The 16,554-nt window shown below is 32.7% G+C and overlaps 1 protein-coding gene across 1 annotated transcript; it reads right to left on the bottom strand.

The window, feature by feature from the left end:
• Positions 1-898: 898 nt before the first annotated feature.
• On the bottom strand, positions 899-15,408 carry LOC141337970 (uncharacterized). The gene is made up of 5 exons (XM_073843544.1): positions 15,267-15,408; positions 11,056-11,394; positions 10,613-10,669; positions 10,161-10,277; positions 899-975 (listed from the first exon to the last, which is right to left on the bottom strand). Exons 1-5 carry the CDS (start codon positions 15,343-15,345, stop codon positions 899-901), a joined length of 669 nt encoding a protein of 222 aa, XP_073699645.1. The 5' UTR covers positions 15,346-15,408.
• Between the last annotated feature and the right edge of the window lie 1,146 nt (positions 15,409-16,554).

Genomic DNA, 16,554 nt, shown 5'->3' with positions numbered 1-16,554 from the left:
TTCAAGCAAAAATGTACTTAATTTTGACTTTTTTTTTCTGAAAACAAGACAATAATTTTTACTCATCTAGAAAATCCTTCTTGATTTAAGAATTTTTAGATATTTTGGCTGGAAACAAGACAAAAAAGCTAAGCTAGAAAAGCATTTTTTGCAGTGTAGTGCCTCACTTTAACTTTTTTTAATTGTGCGACAAATTAATATATTTTTAATGTATTTTTTTTCTTATTTGTTTAAAATATATATTTTTATATATTAAATATTTATTAATATATATTTAATGGATTTTAAATGGTAATTATTAAAATGTAATAAAATTGTTAAAAACATTGATAATTTTATAGTTTCAGATGACCAAAACACTCACTGACCATCAACATACCATGCTGAAAATAAGATCACTGTTTAGATTTATCTACATGTCTGCTCATTCTCTCAAGTTTTTTTCAGCTCATCTGCCAGTACCTAACATTACCAGAGATTCTTCACATCATCTTTCATCATCGTCACATCAGAATTGTTCATTGGTGTGTTCAGTGGTGAATGTGAGTCATGCTACTCTCTCCTGGTACAAAGGAAACAGTTTATTGTCCAGCATCAGTGTGTCTGATCTCAGCATCAGTCTCTCTCTACCTCTGGAGGTGGAATATCAGGATAAAAACACCTACAGCTGTGTGCTCAACAATCCCATCAGCAACCAGACTCAACATCTGGACATCAGCAAACTCTGTCAGAGAGTGATTGTACATTTAGGTACAATAATGGTGCTATTAGTAATTATCTACTAAGCTGATTTTTTTTTTTTTTTTTTTTACAAAAATGAATCATCATTGACATCTCTTAGTCTTGTCTGAAATCTGACTGACAGACTCTTTTCGTCATTACAGATCAAGGCCCACCTTTATTTTACATAGTGCCGATCTCTGCTGCTGTTGCTGGATCTCTGTTGATTGCAGCTGCCGTCGGAATCTTCTGCATCTGCAGGAAACAAAGAAAAAGTAATCAACAAGGCAAGCGTTTCCTAGTCCTTTTGAAAATCATTTTAAAAAACCTTCTCTCAATATTTGAATGGTTAAACATCCCTAATTATCATTTACTCACAATTATTTGCATAATTTCTGTAACAAACAGAGTTTCTTTTAATGGAATGAAACAATGTGTGTAGTTATTTGGTCATTTCTATGAATAATATTATTTCACTTTATGGTTTAATGAAAATTATGAGCAGCGACTGTGTTTTAAATATAACCTTAAGGCTGGAATACAAAAATCTGAACAGATTTTTAAAACACTGGGCAACATACATTTACCGACTTCATTTACACTTCCAGACTTTAAAGTTGTTCTGTTCATAAGAATCTCATGCAGAAATATGTACCTTGAGATGGGTGACAAATGAAAAACGAAAACAATGTGGGTGCGTCTCAATCAGATTCCTTTAGTAGTGAGGGCACTGTTCACCCAAATAGCACACGTACATCTGCAAGATGTGGCAAATTAGCTTAAAGGGGAAATGTAATTAAATAATCAACAATTCATTGTAATTAATTACAAAGTTTTATATCAGCTGTCAGTAGTAACTGTAGCAGAATTGATATTGTCATCAACCAAATTGTTCATCCAGCAAACATTTAGTGTAATTTCATAAAAAAAGGACATTAATTTACAAGCAGGCCTGGTTTTCTTGACAGCTTTAGAAGGGTAGTCTGGCATATTTCCTGGGTGGGCTTCTTTTTTTTTTTTTAATGTTAATTAAAAAATTTAAAAATAAGACTTTATGGCCAACCTAGAATATTATGACAATTAATTAGTTTTTTTTTTTTTTTTGTAAATAGTAAAAAAAAAAAAAAAGCAAACAAAAAAAAAACTCTTTCTTTGGATCATAGTTTCTAAACCGGTGATTTTTTTAAAACACACACACACACACACACACACACACACACACACACACACACACACACACACACACATATATATATTAATTTATATTTATACAAGTAATAAAAAAGGCCATACTCATGGAGGGATATAAAAAGTAATATAAAGACCAGACCATTAATGTAATTTATTTAAAGAAACTAAACAAACAAAGGGATTTGAAGAAGAAAAACTGTAAAATACCTAAAAGGAATGAGACATTTTGTAAAGTTATCAATCTGATCTGATTTTTTTATTTTAAAATATGCACCCATTTAATTTCAGTTGTATTGTTAAAACACAAAACAAAAAAATGCTATTGCCATCACAATCAATTTTGAATGACATGAATCACGTAAATGACAGACCTGATTTCCATTCAAAACGGTGACATTTGACCAAAAAAAATTGTTGTTCATTTACGTTGTAGAAGGGAAACGCTATAAGGCTACGTTTCCTACAGTCGAGTTGACATTACATTTTGATTTGAACATGACTTTACTTTGAGTTTTCATTCAGCATTAACAGCAAGCCAAAAGCCAAGCCTATATGCATTTTAGACACTTATATTATGTTTTTTTCCTCATCCATGTAATGAATGCACATTATTGAATGAGTGGGACATTTATGCAACTGCTCAGGTAATTTCAGTGGAACACTATAAAAAGATTGCTGTAAATTTTACATTTTTGCCAGCAAGTTACTGTAAAAATGTTTACAGTATTATTAATGTAGTTGCATTTACAGTACTAAAAGGTCTTTGATAGTATTTTTACTGTGTCTTCAAATACAGAATGGTTACTGTATTTTCAATTACAGTAGTAGTACTATTGAGTTTACTTTCATTTAGTTACAAAAAAATGTATCAGTTAAAAAAACTGTAATTCGAGATTTTTACCACTCCAACCCCATAAAAATCACATTAACTCATGAGCATTAGTTCTGATAAATTTATTTTTAATAGTTGATCATTTTCTTTTTAAAAATACAAATGACAAATGTTGACCTCTGGATACAGCAGAAAAAAAGGGCATCACCACAGTCCCTTGGAGACTTTGTATCATGGCAAACATGCATGTACTGAAAAGCAAAAATAAGTAAGTACACTACCAGTATTTTTTTTTTTTTATGTTTTTAAAGAATTATCTTCTGCTCACCAAGCCTGCGTTAATTTGACCCAGATTACAGCAAAAGCAGTAAAACTGATATATTTTTTATTATTTAAAATAACTGCTATTTGAATTTATTTTGAAATGTAATTTATTCCTGTGAACAAAACTTGAATTTTCAGCATCATTACTTATCTTCAGTGTCACATGATCTTTCAGACATTATTCTAATATGCTGATAAACATGTTTTATTGTTACATTATACACATTACAAAACACGTGGGGGAGGGGTTATAGAAATTACTATTACTAAAACGATTTCAATTTATTTCAGATAACGTTCTAATTATTAAAGAAACCTGAAGTTTTAACATAACATTAGAATGATTTCTGAAGGATCATGTGACTGGAGTAACAATACTAAAAATTCAGTTTTGATCGCAGGAATAAATTACATTTTTAAATATATTCAAAAAGAAAACAGTTATTTTGAATAATAAAAATGTTTCAAAAGTGCACTGTTTTTGCTATATCAAATAAATGCAGGCTTAGTGAGCAGACGAGAACTTCTTTTAAAAATATTAAAACTTTTACTGTTCAAAAGCTTTGAATGGTAGAGTAAATAAAATGAAATCATACAGTAAAAATGAGTTTGTGTTGTGGTAAATTTCAGTAATTTTGACAGTCAAAGTTGACAAGCTCTCTGATGAGAAACAGCAGAATGGGATTCAGGCTGATGCTTGTTCTTTGCACCCTCTTTCCAGAAGTCCATCTGATCTGTGAATGTTAATGCATTTGGGGCCAAAAAAGGTCGACTGTCTGAACAAACCTGAAAGCACAAGACGAAAAAGAAAGAAAGAAAAAAAAAAAAAGCAGTGTTTATAGAATGTGCCTCAACTGCCAAACTTGGTGCTGCATGCATTGTAATGTAAAAAAAACAAAACCAAAAAACATGTACTACATATGAACACAGTAGTATGAAGGAAACTAAAGAAGCTATTTATTGATTGTTTTAATTAAAAATGTAAATTCATTCAGTCAAGAAACACTGCTGTGTGGGGAGATGCACAACATGGCTTTTTACTAAACGGAGCAAAAAGACAATATTTTCTTCACAATTTAAATAGCTTAATATTACCTTCTTGTTTATTGAATTTTGTTGTACTTTTGTGTAAGACATCAGCTTTACATACATTCTAAATCATTAACATCGAAAAGACATCTAATATTCGTCTATTTGACATCTGACAGGAGACGTCTTATAGATCACTTACGCGGAACCAACATTCTACAAAAGAAAAGCACAGAAATCAGTAAGTTAAAAAGATTTTACTTTCTGATAAAAAAAATATTCAGCCATTGAACATGATGTACTCACAAATTAATAATAAAAATAATAATTTAATTAATTAAGCTGAAGAAAACATTTTTTTTCTGACTAACATCCTCTCTATTTATGCATACACTCTTTAAAGTAAAGGTGCTTCACAATGCCATAGAATAACAACACATTTTTCACTACTTTTAACTCAACCATGTGTTATTCCTTTTTTGTTTTTAAGCGAATGGGTCACAAGTTTTAAAAGACAGTCACACTCTAACCAGTGGCGGCTGGTGCTAAAAATTTTTAGGGGGGCGCACACAAAATGAATCACACTGTTAATACAGGCTTTATTATCAGTAAAGTAATCATTAAACATTTGTAATCATCCCAAAAAATATTAGCCATTTATATTAATGTGATTCAGAGATAAAGGCCATAATACTAATGTTATCCACACGAGGGAGCCACAGGATAAATCTCAAAGACAGAGAAAATAAATTGATTAATTGATTAATTTTCATACAGTTATATATAGTCCAATATAATAAGTAATTATAATGCTATTGACAATATATTTGTATGTCCAATTAAAGAAGGAACACTATATTATATATATCTATTTTAATATTGTGTTTATAATAATACTAACATAAACACTCACAATTTACTTGAAAAAAGACATCTACATAAACCCTTGCTTGTACACCGACGATTGAGTTAAACTGCATTGTTACAGTTAACGTTACTTTCTGTGTAGTTGCCCACAAAGCTTCGGTGACAGGACTTTGAAATAACAAACAATGAAAACAATAAAAGGCATGACTTCGCATCTAGCAAGCAAACTCTATCCAAGCTCCATGATTCGTATGTTTATTTTGTTTATTTTTTCTTCATTTGAATGGCTTGTGAAAGATAAAAACAAATTTACTTTCATCTCGGAAAAGATATTGCACATATTTGACAGTCGAGAACGGTCCAATCACATGAGGACAAAATATATAAAAACAAGATTGATTGGCTAAGATCTTAAGTGCTCTGCGCCCCGAGGACAATCTGAAACAAGCCAATCAGAGCTCAGCCTCAAGTCACATGCGTTTCAAATATTTAAAGACCTAATAGACACCCATTTGGCCGGCGTCCCGCATACACAAACAAACGAAAAACAGTTTAGATTTTTTTTTATTTTTAACAGGTGCTAACATAACTAACAGTCGAATAGTATGTCAAAATAATGCAATTTCGTAATTATTTTGCAATATGTATTAAACTTATTTTTAACATATTAATAGTCTTCTTCCTTGGCTAACTTGAGGGGGTGCGGCGCCCCAGCGCCCCCTATGGACCAGCCGCCACTGACTCTAACTGTTGTTATTTATGTGTTTACATAGTTGTCCTATTCAGCTTGCATCATGTTAATTTATTCACAAAAAGTTAAAGAGGAAGATGACGTGGAGTATGCACCTATCAATGTAAGATGATCAAACTTCAATCTTTTCTGAGACCCAGCAACAATCTCAGGGTCTGAATCTGTACTTGAGTTTTAGAAATGGTGAGACTCACCATGCTTATTACAATTTTGGCAAAACAGTATGTACACAGATGACATTGTATAAGTTAGAGGATAAGTAAAAAAAAAAAAAAAAAAAAAAAGTTTTTGAAAACACACGTGCTGCAAATAGTCACAACACAACCAAACACAAAAATGTACTGCAAAGCAGCACAGACCACAACAGTGGGAAACCCAACAATGCAATGCCCAGCAATGTTCAAATAAACAGAAATCACACCTTTCAGAGGAAGATAAGCATGTCCCAGCCAGGTCCGACACTTAAGTTGAGGAGGTTCCCTTAACCTCCCTTTTGCAGTTGATGTGCAGTATTCTTTGGATTAATGACTACAATGTCTCTTTTAATTTATCCAATAATTTACTAGCAGCTATTTTGTGAATTTTCAGTGGCACACACTTGTGATGTTTTCTGCTCTTAAGCATACTGTCAGTGCCTTAGTCTGTGTTACATCAAGTTTTGCAAGTACAGATTTGGCTGCTGATCAAAACTTCAAAATGTGGCAAATTTGATGTGTGAATAATTTGTGATTAATTTGATTACATAATTGCCAGATCATGTATTTAATTAAATAAATATAAAAAAAAATGCTTCACATTGCATTCAATCTGTGAATTTTATCAGGTCATGGCTTACATGGGAATTGAACTCATGACTTTGCCCTTGCTAGTGTCATCCTTTTTTTTTTTTATGTTGGTTTCTGTACCACAAAAATGAATCTAGTGGTTTCTGTTTGCACACATTAAACACGTTTGTTTTCAAATCATATAGGGGTCAGTTTTAATAATATTTATCACATAAAAAGTGTGTAAGATTTAAGTCAGCATTTGTCTGCCTAATTTTTTTGTATTTTATTTACAGTGGTTACTGTTGCAACTATCAGTATAATAACTGGGTAACACTTTACAGTAAGGTGACATTTGTTAATACATTAACTAACATAAACAAACAATGAACAATATATTCATTAAACTATTTATTAATCTTTGTTAATGTTAATAAAAATAGTTGTTCATTGTTTGTTAGTTCACAGTGCATTAACTATAATGTTATAAAAAAAACCTATGATTTTAATGTTTTAGTGAACACTGAGATTAATTAATAAATGCCGTAGAAGTATTGTTCATGTTAACAAATCAACCTGATTGTAAAGAGTTATCAATAACTGTTATTGTTGTTTACTGCCTGTCTTCCATAGTACATTTCTTGTAATGACAGCAACACCATTACCAGCATTACCAGGGCCCCAAGTGGGAGGAGGGCCCCTGAGGAGTGAAATTTTATTTTCCTTTAAATATAATTTTAAGATCACAATAAATGTTGTTAACTAATGTAATTGCAAATGCTAATGTAAACCCCTATTCTGAATCTTTCTTAAAGAAGGCAGTGCAGACAAGACTACATAGTGTATTTAATATATATAATAAATAATAATAATAATAATAATAATAAATAAATAGTAGTGAGATAAATTATTCAGCAGCTCATAAGTTAGTTAACTGTAATGTAACATTTTCTCAAGCCTAACACTAGTAACAACATTTAACACAGACTGTATAATGTGTGGATCCAGTTACAGGTGTGAAACATAACCCATCACTCAGGAATGTGTCAAAGTTTTTGTGTGTAGTGTGACAGAAACAGTTGCACACTCACTGCATGACAGTTAACGTGGAAGTGCCGATCTTTTGCATTTAACTCAAAATACTATGTTTTTGCTCATACAGATAAGAGTAATACATCTTTTGAAATGCTAACTAATCACTTGAAATAAGTCAAGGGCAGCCCTAGTAAGTAAAATGAATGGTAGTGTAAATAAAATAAAATCATGCAGTAAAAATGAGTTTGTGTTGTGGTAAATTTCAGTAATTTTGACAGTCAAAGTAAACAAGCTCTCAGATGAGAGACAGCAGAATGGGATTCAGGCTGATGCTTGTACTTTGCACCTTCTTTCCAGAAGTCCATCTGATCTGTGAATGTCAATGTATTTGGTGCCACAAAAGTCTGCTGTTTTCTCTAAAAAAATGAATTAATTTCCACAATGTTAGGAAACCCGCTAACAACAATTGGGTGTTTTATTACTGTGTACTCAAACAAAATCTGTTTTTATTTAGAATTTTTTATTTAGGTATTTACACATAGGTATTTACACAGAGGTATTTTACACTTCCAAATACATTTTGTCTACATATAACATTCCCCAATGAATTTATAGCCATTTGTTACAATATTATTAAAGGCACAACGCACTTTACTATCACTTTGCGTTTGTTTAAATTTCCAAAGAAACATGCCAATTGGTGGTTACAAGACCAAAACATATGTTTATTGGTCGAACAAAATGCATCTGACGAATCAATGCAGGAGACAATGAAAAGCAGACTTTGTTTGATTCAACAAAGCATTCAAATTGGATTAGTGTTTCAAAAGTATTTAAGAACAATCATTACTTTTAGCCGCGGGCGGCTGTCTCGGTTTTTGATGGTTAACAACATCGTCTCTCGCAGTAACTGCAACAATACGAGTAATGACACCTACATTATAAGCAGTGCAAACTCAGTTAAGTCCCTGAATGCTGTTTGAGTGACAGTTGCCTTCAAACTGTCTTTGGCATATTTGTACACATCCTTTCTGATAAGCTCTCCCATATGGCAGTTTGCAGCTGTGTTCTCGTCTTGGCATGGTATTTGTAGAAAATACAGTTAAAAACATCAGTGCATAAACGTTTGGACAGCACCTTAAATGAAGCTCTAAAAACTCAATCACATCTTGACTCATTATAAACCAGACGTCTCACTGGCAGTTGCATTTCCATTATCAGATGGCTCATTAGCAGCAGATGCCAATTCACTGTCATTACGATGAACGGATGAATATGTAACACCATCCATCTGTAACAAAGCAGATTAATGCAGATTGATAAATAAAAAATAAAAAATAAAAGTTTTTGAGAGTCATGTGTGTGCTGTTTTGTTAATTTCCCCCCCTAATATTTTGCCACTGTCTCACCTGTGAAGATCTGCATCAATGGTGGCAATATAGTATATCAAAAATACAAAGAAAGAAAACTGACTGATAACTCCAGGGTTAACTACAAACAATTGTATTATGGAAATAATTTTTTTTTAATCACCCTTATTTAAAAATATCTATAAAAAGCATGTTTTATTTTAGTTTCTTGCATATTTGACAGTCGAAAATGGTCCAATCACATGAGGCCAAAATATATAAAAACAATATTGATTGGCTAAGATCTAAAGTGGGAGGGTCTGGGGCGCTGTGTTCGCTGCCCCTAGGAAAATCTAAAACAAGCCAATTAGAGCTCAGCCTCAAGTCACATGTGTTTTAAAAATGTACAGACCTAATAGACACCCATTTGGCCGGTGACCTGCACACACAAACAGACAAAAGAACATTTTTTTTTTTTTTTTTTTTGGTGCTAACATGACCACCAGTCGAATGACTGAATAATCCAATTTCGTGATTACTTTCCAAAATATCATCACCTAAGAATTATAAGGTACTATCTGTATTCTGAGCACTTCTGAGATATTGAGCTTAAAAGTTTTTGCGTTCCATAGACTGATGTAGATAGAACCATTTTTGTTTTCTAAAAAAAGTCCCAAAATTTACTCAGCTTACAAAAGACACATCACATAATGTTAATAGGTTTTCACAAAATCAGAAAAAAATCTATTTTGACAAATGTCAGAAGGAACCTTATAATTCTAAGGTGACAATATACTAAACTTATTTTTAACATGTTGAAGTAGTCTTCTTCCTTGGCTAAATTGCACCCCCTATTGACCAGCCACCACTGATAAATACACTGCTTTTTTTTGTGCACACAGCATCTTACCTGATTTTGGTGTTGTGTCCTGGTTCCTGTTCCTGTAACTGAATTAAACATAAATCACTTAAGTTAACTACACTGTAAAAAGTTTTCACCAGTTTCAAAACTTAAGTTTACCAGCTGCCTTGAAATGTTAAGTTAAATCAACTTAAGTCATTTAAACTCGCAAGTTATTAAAAAATTTTGATTGTAATAAGTTCAAATGAATTGTAGCTTTAAGCTGATTTAACTTAAAAATGTAAGGCAGCTGCCGAACTTAGGATTTTAAGTTGAATCTGGTAAAAACTTTTTACAGTGTACAATAAAAACACAAATTGTCACATATTTTAAGATTATTTTCACACAAAGAATCACATATTTCCATCTTGTTAATACATTTGTATGTAATACTCACCATTTTGTCCTGCTTGATAATTCCTGCGATAGTAAATCACACCAGCAACTGCAGCCATGAGCAACAGAAAAACACCAACACATATTCCTGCTACAGCAGCTGGAGACAGACCTGAATCTGGAACAGAAGACAGACAGTCATTAGAGAGTGAATTACAGTATTTAACAATATATCTCAACAACTTTCTACTTTGGGCATCCATGGTGTCATACTGGTTCAAACAGGCCATAAAGAAAACAATTTTATCAACAAAAGTGTGTGATGGTCAGAGATCCAGTCAGACTATACAGTTTCAGTCTGTCTGTGAATCTCCCATTGCTGTATTTACATCTGTACAGATATACTGTATCTGGGATCTCCAGTGATTTCAGTAATAACAGTGTAATTAAAATACCACGTCGTCACTTTTTCTTTCTTTTTAGCTATAGCAGGATATACCATATTTACTATACCAGATTCTGCCTCCTGCACTGATGTTCCCTTCATTTCATCTCGTTCAGCAAAAACACCTGAAACACAAACCAACAGCTGCTGAAGAAAACTATATCAAGATAACAGATCTGCTGATCATCATACAATAAAGACAAATTTCTTCACATACTTTCATTTCGCTACATTTTGTATACGTAAAACTGAAACTTCTAGGATAACTAATAATTATTAATAATAGATGCATTTAAACAGATAAGAAAAGAGGATCAGACATTAGATGAGGGGAAATTGTCTGTTAAACCTAATGAATGACCAACTGAAAAATATTAGTTTTAAATCATTCTGCTCTGTTCAGTGTTCAATGAGGCAGGTAAAGAGAAAAGAAAATGTCACTGCAACAATAACCACAATGATGTGAATAAACAAATATAACCTGGTTTTAAACATTCAATAAATGACTCACTAAGAACAGTAACATTGAAGATGATTTCAATGTCTCCGCCAGTGTTGATGGTGATCTCTAGAAGATATTCTCCAGAGTCTGTGGTTCTGGTGTTCATGATGGTCAGAGATCCATTCTGATGATCCAGCTTCAGTCTGTCTCTGAATTTCTCAGTGACATCATTACACTGAACATCTTCACAGGTCGTACTGGGATCTCCATTGATTTGAGCAATACGTATGTTATTAAAATACCATCTAATGGTTTGTTGTTCATTTGTTTTAACACTGGTATTTAAAGTGACTGATTCTCCCTCCTTCACCAACAGCGATACTTTAGCTGCACCAACACTGAAAACACCTGGAGATAAAAAAAAGTAACAGTTAATTATAATTCAAGTTGGTATGATGGGACAAAAATATACAACAACAAAGCACCGTGACTATGTTTGTGCAGGCTTTAGAGATGTGAGATGTGCAGTGTGAGTGAAACTAGACTACCACTAGTCAGAAGAATTCAAATTGGACTGCAATAGCTAAATTTCACATAATGCATTTCAAATTATAAAATGGTTTGTTGGTCTGCTGGGTCAGATTCCTTCCTTGCTGTGTTCAAGTGAGCAAGAAAGTTATTCTGCTGAAAGGCTGTAACTATTCCAACATAATCTTAAGTTGAAAAACATAAACACAAAATAATATAATGTATGTACATTTCCTGAACTCTGATGAAAACAAATCTCAAACTTGTAACTTAAAATGTGACTTTTGAATTTATCATTATAGATTTACTAAAGACATACTGATTTGTATTTAACGGCAAGTGCTCACAAAACGAATAAGGAAAATGAAAATGTTATTTGCAGCCGCTCATTGATACCTGGCCACCTGCACTGTTTAAGCTCATTAGTTTGCTTTACTCGATCACACTCCTCTTTTCCTTTTTCAGCATCTCTAGTAAGAAATCTTCAATTTGGTTAATTTACGTCTAGTTATTTATTTGTATATATTCACAACACATCGTTTTAAAAGCAGCTTTATAGTAAGTTGTTTTGTCTATATGGCTTAATGCTTTGAAACTGAGAAGTTTTAGGGCTAGGAGATATAACATGATTTATGATGATGATAAATGATCCACCACATGCATGTCTGCAAATTCCCCAAAGCTGCCTCCCAAGATCAACTTTACTGCAGAGTTTAGCTCTAACCCTGGTTCTCCATGACAAGATTTAAGGAACTCTGTTCTAAATCATAAATATCTTAAAGACATATTTTCTACACATCTACTTGACATTTGATAGAAAATGTCTTAGAGGCACACTGCCAATGAGCAAACACTAAAAAATATCTTGCATATGTAAATACAGATGTCAAATAGACAACGTTGTGATGTAAGCAGCATTTCGACTAGAATATAACGTTTGCATTTCATATTAGGTGGAAACGAATGAAAAAAAAAATTACCATGGTTTTATCTTAGTAAAAGTGTGGTAACCATGTTTTAAAACATAACATATAATCAATCCGTGATTTGCACATTGACTACTGAGTAAGTCTCCGACCCATCTGTGCATTTTAAATATTAGTGAATATTCATTAAAAAGTGTTCTGTCTAATAAATCTTGGCGAAATCGAAACTTCTCTGGTGTCCCTTCCACCCTCTAAAACTTGTCAACTGCGCTAAAATCTGTTTGACATTTGGCATTCGGTTTCATACCAATTAAACTCTTTGCGCTTGATATGTTTTGAGCCCAAACTTACTCAGATAGACATACAGTACATATATGCCATTTATGTTGCACAAGACTTAATTTCGAGCAAAAAAAAAAAAAAAAAAATTATATATATATATATATATATATATATATATATTAGGGCCGGGACTCGATTAAAAATTTTAATCGAATTAATTAGAGGCTTTGTAATTAATTAATCGAAATTAATCGCATTTTAATCGCATGTAAATATTTGACCTGAGAACAGTGAGAATTAAGATTTTTACATGGATTTTTAGTATACCATTGAATAATGACTGAATACATAAGCTTAAGCAACAAAATATTGTTTATTTTTGTTCAACCAAGTCCAACAGACCAGTACAATATTGCCATTGAAAGTGTAGCAAGAGGCACGTTCTTTAACGAGTCTTTCATTCCGAGAACTCTGCTCTTGTGTTTGCTTAATTATGCATTTAAACTTTAATGACCAAACCTATCATTATAAATGTTGCTGCACATGGAATATAACGCGGATAACATTTAAAAAATAGTTTTTATCAGGTTACACACTGATTATTTATCACGTAAACCCCTTTCTCTACCTGTCCGTTGGTCGCGTATATCCTCCATGTTTGTAGTTTTTTAACACTTTTTATGCGTGTTTGTAGTTCTAATCGAATCCTCGTTCACGGCGCAGTGTGTTGCGGGCAATATAAGCAGTTAAGAGTGTGCATTGATCGTTAAGTAGTAGACCATCCGGGAATCTTTGGAATACTTTTTAAACATACTACGATTTGGGACATACAATACTATTTAGGACGGACGTCTTTGGCTTGTCTGAACGCTAGTTTGTGCTCCAGTACAATCGGTCCGCCGAATCTCATCTAGTGAGAAACGTTCCGCGGTGCAAAACGTATTGCGATTAAAATGCGTTAAAAAAATTTAACGCGTTATTTTTGTGTAATTAATTAATCTAAATTAACGCGTTAAAGTCCCGGCCCTAATATATATATATATATATATATATATATATATATATATATATATATATATATATATATATACATATATATATATTGAAATTACTGTAATACTGAAACTTGATTTTTTTTCATTAGACAGTCCTTGCACCGATTTAAAACCATTGTTCTTGAACACAACTTCAGCTAAAGGATTCAAACCAAGTGTAAATTACCAACTCTAAATTACTTATTTGTCTTGATTATTAGATGTACAGATATATCATATACACAGATATATTATTTTGTAGTTGGTTTAACACCTTGAGTGGAAACAGTGTTGTTGATGAATGGATTTATATGGGTTCAGTACAATAGATGACAAAATAAGAGCAACAGGTTGTGTTTACAGAAATAGGGAAATTGTTTTGCTGACAAGGTCTTTATTACAATATGTTGGTACAATTTTACATTATAAAGCAATAAATAAAACCACAGTAAAGAAAGTAAATATTTAAAATCCATGATATCAGACACACTAATGTGGAGTTTTATTATACCTCGTATACTTTAACAGAGACTTCTTGCCGTTAATTAAATACAGAAGTTTATTTGCAAGTGTGTGTGTGGTTGTATGTCCTCTCCACGCAAATATACCTTTTGTAACATATCAGATATTGAACATTTTTATTCTATTGGCCTTTTTCTATTTCATGGTTGACTTTAAAATAGACAAAATAAAACAGTTAAATAAAGCCCTTAAGCCTCTGGTTGTGTTCGGATTCCTGTCAGTTCTTTGATATTCCTGGTCAAAAATGACTTGACTCCAAACAACTGCTTATAAATCTCTCATTATTATCGCCTAATATTCGAATAAATCTTTCTGTTCACTTGTTTTCTTTCATTTAGGACTAGTTTTGTGCTTCTATTTGCATCTGATTAATCATAGGCCGCATTTTTGAGTAAAAATATATATTTTTTTATAAATAATTTTCACGATATTAAACAAAATTGCTTCACACACTAGTGTGCTTTGTTGTTGAATTGGGAAGTTTGCTTTTAAATGCTTTAATTTTGTAGAAAATTACACTTGTCAAAAATGGTCGGCCATTGAAAGTGAATGGGGAAGAATGAAAGTAAAAGAAACACTTTATCTCACAGTCTCTTAACTAGTTGTTTATAAGCATGCATATTACTAGAATATTAGCCATTTATTAGAACTAAGTAAGCACATATTAATGCCTTATTCTACATGACCTTATTGTAAATCCCTAATTCTACCTAATAACTAAACTTAACAGCTATCTTACTATTAATAAGCAGAAAATTAGGAATGTATTGTTATTTATAAGTGTTAACTAATCTAAAGTGTTAACATATAATATAACACAAAGTGTGAACAAAGTCGGGAAGTTTGAGTCCAATGCGATAACGTAGGCCTATATTTTTGGGGCAAAGAAAATCGTATGCCTCTCTTAAACATCGGTTAAAAAGCAAATGGGCGTCTGTCGAGCGACTGAAATAGAGAAGAAGAGATCGTAACAAATATTATGTCTTACCAAGCACGACCAAAACACACTGGCACAAAACGACAGCATCCATTTTCATCACTCTTCGTCCGGGGGAAAAAAGCGGCATAATTCAATGGAACGAACGCTGCTAGTGTCGAAACGAAAGCAACAGTGTTCCCAAGGGCCCCAACACACAGAGTTCCGCGTCTTAAAGTTTCGCTTTGACGTCATACACACCAACGCATGCGCCGTTGTTGTTCGGTCTACACTTCTTCTGTTGTGGGAAATACGAGGGTCTGGTTCACTACCTCTCAGCAGATGGCGCAGTTTAACAATCCTAACCTAGTAAACGGGCAAATGAAACTTAAATGCAATTGCTTTTACGTATTGTAATTCCATTGTGTGTATTCAGGTAGAATGAAAACAAGTCAAAACTTTTTTTCCCCACATATATCTTAGAAAAACAATCACAATTAATGAGTTGAAGAAAACAACTCAGTTCCTCCATATGAATGTCATATTTACAATTCTAGCTCCGCTCCATTGAACAAAATAGTGATTTACACTGCATACTTACAGTCTGTACTATGTACTGTCATCTAGTGTGCATTTTTTAAAGAGCTTTCGTAATTTAACATTTGATAATACATTGCATAACAAGCCAATGTTGTATCAACTGTATAAAGGGTCACTAAACCAGTCAGTGCTATTAATTTCATGTGTCACATTGAAGTTACACACCCTTCGATTGGAGATCTATAGCAAATAAGAACATAAGAAAGATTTCTGACGACTAGATTATGCCTGTTTTGTGACCACATCTCTGTTTTACTTCGGCTATACTATTGCTGGTAATCTATGATTGGCTGTTTGCATTACTGCTTAAATTTTTAATAAAGCTTCATATGGATCCCAGCTCCACTGACTCTGTGTTACATTAGCAGCATTTTGCTCAGTTCATTGGTGTGTTATATATTTAGTGTTAAGACATATTGAGCTTTTGTTTATTAATAATCATAAATGTATTTCTTGTGAAAGTGTTCTGTTAGGGGATCAACCGTGAGGTTCATAGTAGCAGAACAGGAAGAAGCTCTTTGCCAACAAACTAACACAGTTTTTGCAATGTTTGCAAGGTGTTTGTCCACGGATCAAATCACACTTCAGACCACAGCAGGTTTCAGTTTGACCTGCTTGAGCTGTTTGTCACCCCTCAGAACAACAGGGTTGACTTTTTTTTTTTTTACCATTTGTAACAGTTAAATCATAAAACTATGTACACATGATTTATTTTGAATTTTACATTGACTAATCAAATTTTGCAATTTTTCATAGTTTC

The sequence above is a fragment of the Garra rufa genome, chromosome 7 (assembly GCF_049309525.1).
Source record: "Garra rufa chromosome 7, GarRuf1.0, whole genome shotgun sequence".
NCBI lineage: Eukaryota > Metazoa > Chordata > Actinopteri > Cypriniformes > Cyprinidae > Garra > Garra rufa.
The sequence above is the reverse complement of the archived record's forward strand: the minus strand, read 5'-3'. Positions and strand labels throughout refer to the sequence as shown.